This window comes from Microcaecilia unicolor, chromosome 1 (assembly GCF_901765095.1).
Source record: "Microcaecilia unicolor chromosome 1, aMicUni1.1, whole genome shotgun sequence".
Classification (NCBI taxonomy): Eukaryota; Metazoa; Chordata; class Amphibia; order Gymnophiona; family Siphonopidae; genus Microcaecilia; species Microcaecilia unicolor.
In genome coordinates, this window is record NC_044031.1 from 173,213,422 (window position 1) to 173,224,460 (window position 11,039).

The following is an 11,039-nucleotide window of genomic DNA, read 5'->3' on the forward strand; positions in this document are numbered from 1 at the left end:
ATTTTCTCAAAGAGATACGTCTTCAGTAGTTTGCGGAAGTCGGTTAGTTCGTAGATCGTTTTCAGGTTGCGTGGTAGTGTATTCCAGAATTGCGTGCTCATGTAAGCAAAGGTTGATCCGTGCAGTACTTTGTATTTTATGCCTTTGCACTTAGGGAAATGGAGATTGAGGAAGGTTCGGGACGATCTTCTAGCGTTTCTGGGTGGCAGGTCTATTAAGTCAGACATGTATGCAGGGGCTTCACCGTGAATGATTTTGTGGACTAAGGTGCATACTTTGAAAGTGATACGTTCCTTGAGTGGGAGCCAGTGTAGTTTCTCCCATAAGGGTCTTGCACTTTCGTATTTTGGTTTTCCGAAGATGAGTCTGGCTGCTTTATTCTGGGCTGTTTGTAGTTTCCTCAGTATTTGTTCTTTGCAGCCCGCGTATAATAATCCAAGTGACTGAGTACGAGTGATTGCACTAGGCTGCGGAAGACAGATCTTGGAAAGAATGGTCTTATTCTTTTCAGTTTCCACATGGAGTAGAACATTTTTTTGGTTGTGTTGTTCGCATGAGTCTCAAGTGTTAGGTGGCGGTCAATAGTGACTCCAAGGATTTTTAAATTTTCTGAGATTGGCAGACTTAGTCTCTTTCATGCATATCCATTAGTAGAAAGCATAGGATATAGGGAAAGGGAAATGATATACCACCTTTCTGAGGTTTTTGCAACTACATTCAAAGTGGTTTACATATATTCAGGTACTTATTTTGTACCAGGGGCAATGGAGGGTTAAGTGACTTGCCCAGAGTCACACAGAGCTGCAGTGGGAATTGAACTCAGTTCCCCAGGATCAAAGTCCACTGCACTAACCACTAGGCCACTCCTCCACTAAGCAAAGAGGGAGCATATAGGGCCCTTTTACTAAGATGTTCATTGAGGCCCTTTTTACCGCAGCAGGTAAAAAGGCTGAAAAAAAGACATGGCCATGTGGTAAGATTTTTCTTACCGCATGGCCAAGTGGGGGGGGGGGGGGGGGAAGCACTTACTGCCACCCAGTGAGGTGGCGGTAAGGGAACCTGCACTAACCCAGCGGTAACCAGGTAGCATGCGGCACTGACCGATTACCACCGAGTAACCCCCTGCTGAAACATTTTTTAAATATTTCCACTACTGCTGGAAATGTCGTACACTGGGGGGTAGGACTACTGCCGGCACCCACGTTGAGCTGGCAGTAGCTCCAGATTGGTACACGATAAGCCCATGGTGGGCTTACAACCGCTTAGTAAAAGTGTCCCATAGATAGGTGAGAGAGTAAAAGGAGTTAGAAAATAAGGGGACTAATTTAAAGAAAGTAGCATCTGAGGTCAGAGAGGTGATTAAATATTATCTCAGTTAGGGAAGCGGTGCTTAGAGATGGTAGGAGTAGCCGAAATCTGTTAGAGAACACTAGCATATGTACCCAGTTACATGTCCAGCTTTAGACACAGTCACTTATGCCGTGTCTATGGCTGCTGTAAACGGTTGGGCCTAAATGCTGCAGATGGACGCAGTAACGTGGATATTGTCTAATGTGTGCGCAAGAAGAATGGGAACGCCCATGGGACCACTCCTTTGAGATTATGCACAAGAACACTGAGGCACCCAGTTATAGAAAATTGCCTAAGTGCACATTTGCATCTAACTGCCATTTCGCTTCCACTTTGGGGCTTATTTACAATTATCTGCCATTTTTGTGCCTACAATCGGGCGCCCTATGTAGAATTACCCCCTATGTGGGCACCTGAATAAATGGGAGAAAAAGTGACTTGCCCAGCACCACAAAGAGCATCACTGACAGATGTGGGAATTGAACCATGGCTTTCCTAACTCTCAGTTTATTGCTCTGACCACTAGACAGCTTCCTTCTTCCAGAGAATGAATGGCTTCTAACCCTCTCAGGAAAGTGTGAGTCTGTCTAAATTTCAGTGGTATTTGTGCAATTAAATGTATATAGAATAGTGGGGGCAGTGGAGCCAAGCTCTGTGCTCAACCAGGTGTGGTCCAGGGCAGGGGCGTAGCCAAACTTCGGCGGGAGGGAAGTCCAGAGCTCGAGGTGAGGGGGCACATTTTAGCCACCCCCCCGGTGCCCCAACCCCCCCTCATTTTTAACCCCCACCACCATTTTGACCCCCACCACCACCACCAGCACCTTTGACCCCCCCCTGGCGCCAACCCCTTCGACCCCCCTCTTTCCGCTGCAACCCTCCCCCACTGCCGCCATAGGGTACCTTTGCTGGCGGGGGTCTCGAAGAGGACTTCAGCTGGCAGGGGTTGGGTACCCCTGCCAGCAAAGGTACCCAATGGCGGCGGGAGGGGGGGGGTCGAAGGGGTTGGCAGCGGGGGGGGGGGGGAGCCAGGGACAAATCTACGGGGACCCGTGGCCCCACGTAGCTACGCCCCTGGTCCAGGGACTGAATAACCTTAGGCTAACCAAGCTGTGCGGCCACAGACAGCAGAGCGGGAAGCTAGGCCAGGGACCAGGGGCACCAGACAGCACGACCTACCTTCTGCTGAGGTAGACAAAATACTGGATCTTTCCAGCTAATACCAGTAAGGTCACTGGTAAAGCTCAGTTTTGTTTTTTTGCCTCCATCTGGTGATAGGAGGGAATAACATTCAGGCAGAACAGTGTAGCTGGATGCTAATGAATGGCAGTACCGTGTCTAACCACTATTCTGTACTTACTTACACACTAAAATAGCTTAGCGTGTAATTGTGAGGGGGGCATTCACGGTGGAAGGGCATGGAAGGAGCACAGGTGGGACTGACATTCACACACAGAACTTAGAGAATACTGTCAGTGACGCATTTAGGTGTGCTCTTGTACGCCACCCATAGACCTGGTATAAATATTCACACCTGCATTTCAACACAGTCACCAAAGCTGACTTACGCTAGTATTTTGTAGGAACACATACACATGTAAGTGATCTTATAGAACAGACTCACTACCCATGGAAATATGGCACTAAATTGTGATGCCCTGTTATAGAATTGGCTCCTTTCTGTCTATGAGAAACACTCCAAAAATCTGACCTTTTTTTTTTAGCTCATGCTTTAAAAAAAAAATGTGCTGAAAGGATCAACTACAATGGAGTGAGACAAGACACCTGCTGAAGACTTAGCCCATAATTTTCCTGTGTAACAGAAGAAAAAAAAAGTATAGTGAGAATTTAATGCTTACTTTTCTTTGTTTCTTTTAAAATATAAACACGTCCCTTTGCAAAAGAAAGATCAAACACTTCAGAATAAAGGCAGGGCCTGGAATAGAGATCTGCTGCATCAGGGCTCATGACCGCAGGATTCCAGGAGCCCTAGTGCATGGCCTCCCAGCCTAAGACAGGGCAGCTGAAATGACGGAACTACATTAAGGGGCCCTTTTACTAAGGTGGCCTAAGCCCTAACATGGAATTAACACACTAACCCCCCCCTGTTTACTAAGCCGTGCCAGCAGCTGCCGTGCATCAATGCTGACACAGCACTTTCAAAGTGAATAGGCTGTGTCAGCATTAGTGCACGGCAGCCGCTAGCAAGGCTTAGTAAATGGGGAGGGGGGTATAAAAGGCTTACCACAGGATGCACTAATGTGTCCTGTGGTAATTTTCTCTTCTGCATGCACTAACCATGCAGTATTGATTATTTTCAATTTATCTTTTGGAGAGGGTGTGGTATGGGCAGGGAATGGGAGAAGAGTGAGCATAGAAGTAACAAGTTATCACATTCACATTAGTGCACAGTAACCCTCTAATTCTATGTATACCCCCGATTCTATATAACATGACTGAAATTGAGGGCGCAAATCGGTCGTATTCTGGATTTGCACATGCAATTTAATTACTTAACAAGCCAATCAGCGCCAATAATTGCCACCTAAGCAATTATTGACACCAATTATTACTTAGAATTTATGTGCACAACTTGCTAGGTGTATTCTGTAAAGTGATGCACATCAATTCTAATTCGAACTACAAAAAAAGGGGGCATGGTCATGGGTGTGGAATGGGCAGACTGTGTGGTTGTTCTGAAAATCTATGTGCATGGATACAGAATACACCTGCTCCAGGCCTAACTTAACTGCCGGTATTTACACCAAGCTTTACTTGGTATAAATGGACGTACCTAGAGTACCTACAGTTAGGAACACTAGACATTGTCACCCACAAACTCTCATCAGAACCAAATATTACAATAATAGACACAAAATGGACAGCCAGGATATGGTCCGACCATTACAGTGTAAACCTTTCCCTCCACTGGAGAACAAAAAAGACACAACAAAAACAAAAACAACAAACTTATACTACGAGAGGCAAAACAGACCCACTAACATTCTGGCAACAATTCTACACCGACGAATGGACAACACCCACAGACTCACCCCAATTTCTTCAAGAATGGGAGAACAGATGCAGAACAATAGTAGACAATATAGCACCACTTCAAACCAGAACCTCACATAGAAAAAACTCAATACCAGGGTTTAACGAAGAACTGAAAAAACTAAAAACGCAGGTCAGAAGACTAGAAAGAGCATGGAGGAAGAAAAAAGACGAAAACACACTTAAAAACTGGAAACAACTACAAAGAAAATACAAATACGCTATCAGACAAACTAAAAGGACGTATTATAAAACCAAAATAGGACCAAACTACAAGGATACACACAAACTCTTCCTACTTGTAAACAATCTCCTAAATACTACCACGGTTACATCCAACAACACAGATACCCCATCAGCAACCAATCTTGCAAACTACTTCAAGGAAAAAATCATAAAGCTCCGACTCATGATACCTACTAATGCAACGGATTACGCAAATATCCTTGAATGTCTAGACCCAAAACCCGAGGAATGCCCAGCAGATTGATCATGGACCAACTTTGACACGATCTCATCAAATGAACTCTCACATTGGCTCGGGGAAATACGCCAAATCACAATGCAAAGCAGACATTTGCCCTAATAATCTAATAAGATCCGCACTCAATCAATTCAAAACAGACCTCACGAACCACGTAAATCACAGGCTTCAAAATGGGCTCTTCCCCACGGATAAGGGAAACATCCTACTCACTCCACTACCAAAAGATGCTAAGAAAAGCACAATGGACCTAACCAGTGCCCAGTAGCATCAATTCCACTTACAACTAAACTCATGAAAGGCATAGTGACGAAACAACTTACTGAATACCTAAGGAAACATTCAATTTTGCACGACTCTCAATCAGGATTTCGGTCATATCACAGCACCGAAACTGTTCTAGTGTCCGCAATGAACTCATTTAAACAAACAATTGCAACTGACAACAACATACTACTCCTACAATTCGACATGTCCAGTGCCTTTGACATGGTTAATCATGAAATACTATTACATATACTAGAATACTGCATGCTGGACAGGGCTCACCATTCCTCCCCAATGATCCGCAAAGTCTAACGTCAGCTCGGAGCTGGCGTTGATTTTGCCGCGGCCAGCGACCCAATCTTTGGCGCACTGGACACTGATCATTTGGGATGAATGCGTTAAGCGCTGATTAGCATGCATTTGCAAGCTAATTGCGCTAAGATCCCTGTTTAGCATGCATTTGCATGCTACTTGTGCTAAGAGCCCTCAAGTGCGTTGTTTCAGGCGCTCGAGGGCTCTGATCATGGGTCGGCAGCAAACTCCGGCACTAGTATGGCGTTAACAGCCTCTAGCGCCGGAGTTTGCTTTTGATCATGAGGGCCTTTGTGCCCTGCCTAGCTCCTCTCTAAACATGCCCCCTTGCTATTTGGACAAACTGCAGTGTAGGACATCAAAATTCTGCCTTTCAAAAACTGAGATTTGGATGTTTTTGGCAGATGGACTTATTTTGGCCATTTTGAGACATCCATCTGCTTTGACATTGAGCGCCATAGAGGGGCATAATCGAACGCGAACACCCATCTCCATGGGCGTCTATCTCTAAGAACGGGCACGTGAAGGGGCGGGACAAACCGTATTTTCGAAAGAAATGGGCGTCCATCTTTTTCCGATAATACGATTTGTGCCAGTCAAATGCATCGGATTTGTGCGGATTTGAGCTGGGCGGTATCGTTTTTCAGCGATAATGGAAACCGAAGGCGCCCAGCTCAAAAACGAACAAATCCAAGGCACTGGGTCATGGGAGGGGCCAGGATTCGTAGTGCACTGGTCCCCCTCACATGCCAGGACACCAACTGGGCACCCTAGGGGGCACTTGTAGCAAGTAAAAAAAAAGTTAACTACCTCTGAAGTCCACAGCTCCCTTCCCTTGGGTGCTGAGCCCCCCAAATCCCCCCAAAACTCTACACCATTACCATAGCACTTATGGCTGAAGGGGGGCACCTAGATGTTGGTACAGTGGGTTTTGGGGGCGGTTTGGAGGGCTCCCATTTACCACCACAAGTGTAACAGGTAGGGGGGGATGGGCCTGGGTTCCACCTGGCTGAAGTCCACTGCACCCACTAAGAACTGCTCCAGGGACCTGCATACTGCTGTGATGGAGCTGGGTATGGCATTTGAGGCTGGCATACAGGCAGGAAATAAAAGTTTTTAAAGTTCTTTTTTTTGGGTGGGAGGGGGTTAGTGACCACTGGGGAAGTCAGGGGAGGTCATCCCCGATTCCCTCCGGTGGTCATCTGGTCATTTAGGGCACTTTTTTGGGACTTGTTCGTGAGAAAAAAGGGTCCAAAAAAGTGACCCAAATTTGTGCTAAAAATGCCTTTCTTTTTTCAATTATCGGCCGATAAAACACGCCCCAGTCCCGCCTTCACCACGCCTCCGACACGCCCCCGTCAACTTTGGCCGTTTCCGCAACAGATTGTAGTTGAAGACGCCCAAAATCGGCTTTCGGTTATACCGGTTTGGACACCCACGGGAGAAAGATGCCCAACTCCCGATTTGGGTCGAAATATAGGCGTCTTTCTCTTTCGAAAATAAGGGGATAGTGTCACACTGACTTTATCTCCAGAAAGTTAAGAGGAAATAGGCTTAGGAGTAACCTAAGGAAGTATTATTTCACAGAAAGGGTGGTAGAGGCGTGGAATGGCCTCCCGGTGGAGGTGGTGGAGTCGAGGACTGTTCCAGAACTACCACCGGCCCAACGCAGGAGCTAGCGGTAGTTCCACCCCAGCACGTGCCATTTCTGGCACTAGTAGAAATATTTAAAAAATATTTCCACAGGGGGTTACCAGGGTTAGTGCTGGAGCCCTTACCGCCACCTGAATGGGTGGTGGTAAATGCTCCCCCCGAAATGGCTGCACAGCAAGAGCAAACTTACCGTACAGCCATTTCATTTTTTGGCCTTTTTACCCGCTGCAGTAAAAGGGGCCCTGGTGCACGGCAAAAACAGCCGCTGCCACTAGTGCAGGGCCCCTTTTACCGCAGTTTAGTAAAAGGGTCCCTTAAAGAAATGTGCTCCCCAATGCAGCAAGCACAACATACGGTTAACAGGCTCTTTGCAAACGCCATGCAATAACGTGGGAGAGCTTGCCAGATGCACGGGAACATGGATCTGCACTTTCATCTGATCTATCCGGCACAAAATATTGTATACCGACACCTGGAGTTAACACGCACATCTTCCTTGCGTGTGTTGGAATGCTATCCCGTGCAGACAATTTTCAAAATACTATTAGTTACGCACGTGTGCTGGAATGCACATATGCATATGTGTGTGCTCCAACTCTCCATGCACAGTTTTTGCAAATATTAATATTTTTGAACAGTCCAGCATCTCTTTGTTCCACTACACCTCCACCCCTCAATTTCTCCTCTACAAGGAAGCTAGAAAAAATTATGCATCCTGTATGCTTAAGGTAAAAAGAAACAGGCATAAATCCTCACTATCACTGACGGCAGAAGACTAAGCTAACCCTTTACTCCTCCTCAGGGCTTGCGAGAAAGTCCTGTGGCTGGAAAACCCCTGTGCTCAGCCTTCTGGTCTCTCATGCACATCTCTGTATCTGGGCTGAACAGCTAATAGCTTTCTCACTATGGGATTTAAATGAGCTGCACCCTGTCAACCGGACTTTGCAATTAGTTCATACGAAAAATTGGTCTTTACATACACACCCTAATTCTATAAAAGTTACTAAAAATTGTGAGTGCAAATTTGGGCACACGCCCAATTTGTGCGTGCAATTTAATTGCACAACGAGCCAATTGGCTTAACAAGCAATTAAAAATTTATGCACAGAAATTTAGGCATGGGATCTGCATGTCAAATTTACGCGCGAGCCCAAAAAGCGGGCACAGCCATGGGAGAGTCACGGGTAGATCAGGGGTGTTGCTACAATGCGCATTGTTAAAGAATAACGTGTCTAATTTAGAAGCGGAGATTTTACACCAAGGTTTCGTTGGTGTAAATGGTCACGCCTAAATGTAGTCACAGTTCCCGACGCTAAGCGCTATTCTATAAATGGTGCCTAACTTTAAGAACTGTTTATCAAATCCTGCTAAGTGGGGTTTTTTTCACTGCTGATTTTTCAGGCACCATTTATAGAATTTAGTCCACGGTGCCCACAAAATTGTGCGCTTTACCTTTCTTTGTTTTGAGTTTGACCAATGCATACATAAATAAATGAAACCATTATTAACCACGTCTAAAACGACAGATTGTGAGGTTTGGCATTGTTTGCATCGGACTACACACAGTCCACAGTTAAGTTAGAGAAGCAGTTTACCCCATTTTCAAATCAGTATTTTTAGATCTAAATTGTCCCTATTGGTGCCCTGGCAGCATTATGAATGGATGAAGAATCCTCCTTTGAAAGTATTTATTCCACTCCATTTTACCATTTCACCTTGGAGTACCCTACTGCTAGCCAGTATCCGTCTAAGTGCTGTCCTGGCCTATGTGGCAATAAGGAAAGAGGGGCTGAGGGAGAGCTTGTTTGGGGGCAATTTCTCCAAAAGTTAGTTTTAGGGAATGAATCTCACTCCTAAGCCAGGGTTTGCTGTGTGCAACAGATTGTGTGTTGGAAAAATGACAGGACTGCTACCTATCCTGCTGCTCCCCCTCCCCCACATTTCCGGCCCCAAAAATTCAAATGTAAATGTAGCCATAGGATAGGAGCCATCTCTGTTGGTGCTTGAGTACCCCCAATATTGAGTAAACTCTTTGACTGTGACCAGGGAGGACTAATTTGCATTCGGTTTAGAAACCCCGATCATTTCGAAAAATCGGCTCCTATGAATGTAGCAAACAGGCTTGGATCGTCTCCTGCCCTCAGTTATTAAGGACTGGGGTGGGTTAATTCCCCCCAACCCCCCTCCCCGCACGGGAACAGTGGGTTCTGCTTTCTTTGCTGTGAAAGTCCTTGGAGTGTTTTGCTAGTGTCAGAGCCGGTGTCTGCCGATGTTTACTTTGCAGGACATGTAATCGGGGTGGGGGGGGGGGGGGGTCCTAAAGCACAGAAGGAGGTCAGAGACATATTAATAGAAACAGATTTGCATTTTAGACTCTCTATCCCTCTCCAGGCCAGCTTTTCCTCGATCAAAATAGAAGGATTACTGCAGACGTGAAAGGACTGCTCTCACTGTCAAGGGAGATCTGAGGGAGATAGGAAGCTGAAATAATAATAGCACCAAGAATGAGGAGAATAAAGCTGTTGATAACATGCAGCAGCTTATTTTTGCAGCGAGTAAATTGCATTGACCTGTATTTACCAGATCCTGTGTTTGAGCAGCAAAATCCCCCCCCCCCCCCCCCCCCCCACACACACACACACACACACACACACACATTTTTCCCAGCTGGCGGGGCAGCAGGTGAAGGGATCCCAGAAGTGCCATACAATGTCCTCACTTACCTCCTGGAATAGGGAAGACACTAGCGTGGATGAATGAAGCCCAAGAGGGGGTAAGGCAGAGGAACAACTGGAAGTACAATCCCAGAGCGATCAGACCCAGGAGGACCATGCTGGCTGCTTCAGTTAATTCCAGGTTAGAGGCGCAGTTCTGTGCTCTCTCCACTGCTCCTCCAGCTCTGGCTCTTCTCTCACTCTCCCTGTCCCTCCCTCTGTCTTTTGGAAGAAAGTATGCCAACCATTTCCCATTAACTCTTGCCTTATTCCAGACACGGTTATATTTAACTCAGGCGGCAGATCAGATGCCCCCATCGTAGGCAGCAGGTACTAAGGATGTAAGGACTATTTTTCTTAAAACGATAAGAAGATTGTTTGCTGGGGGGAGGCGATAGTTGAGGTGGTGAAAAGAGGCTGATGGCATAGCAGCTAAACTGTGATGTCCGTTGATTGTAAGGCTATAAAACAGGGAGCGAGTGGGAAGGATGTACCTTCATTTTTTGGCTTACTTGTGTTTTCTTTCAAAAATGAAACGAAAACATGCAACGAAATTTGGGGGAGTTTGCAAATAGCACGTGAACATTTGCTATCTGCGAACAAGAGAGGGTAAAAGCAAATAAAAAATTGAGTGAACTGAAATTGCTGGAAATCCTCCACCTAACAAAAAAAAAAAAAAAGACTATATGTGTATGTGTGTGGGAAAAGTACATGTTGCAACTTCAGTACCTGAATAATAATATCTGTTTGTGAGTCCAAGTATTACTCTGGGAAACAAATATTTGGCATAAAAATGTTTTAATTTTCAAAGTGGTTTCACTGAGCCTTACTGTCTGCAAATGCAAAAGTGCTCATAAATCAACCAGAAGAACCGTGGCTGGAATTACTACAATTCCTTGCCAATCCTTCTTTCAATGAAAATATGTGCACGCTGTTAATTGCAAGATTGGTGCAAGGCTTCAATGCCCTGGGTGCAGGGACCAGATCTCCGTCTACAGAGTTCCATTCCCGGTGGGGGTGGTTTTTTTTTACTCCCAAAGCTTCTGGAATCTGCAGCACTTTCTGTGAGAAGAGACTTACTGTTGGGTCATTTCTGACCTTCCCTGTTCCTTAACAACTGTCAATGGAACAGGACCTGGAACATTCCCCCTTTTTTTTTAGACCAAAGAGCAGTAGGGTAGAGGTGTTCTGCACCAGCCTTTCCCTTC

The 11,039-nt window shown here is 45.8% G+C and overlaps 1 protein-coding gene across 1 annotated transcript in view; it reads right to left on the reverse strand.

The window, feature by feature from the left end:
• The window catches only part of COLQ (collagen like tail subunit of asymmetric acetylcholinesterase), a 180,101-nt gene extending 169,941 nt beyond the window's left edge, over positions 1-10,160 (reverse strand). Inside the window, exon 1 of the mRNA XM_030202541.1 lies at positions 9,841-10,160. Within this exon, the coding sequence (XP_030058401.1) occupies positions 9,841-9,949 (109 nt within the window). The 5' untranslated portion in view covers positions 9,950-10,160. The remainder of the gene's footprint in view (positions 1-9,840) is intronic.
• Between the last annotated feature and the right edge of the window lie 879 nt (positions 10,161-11,039).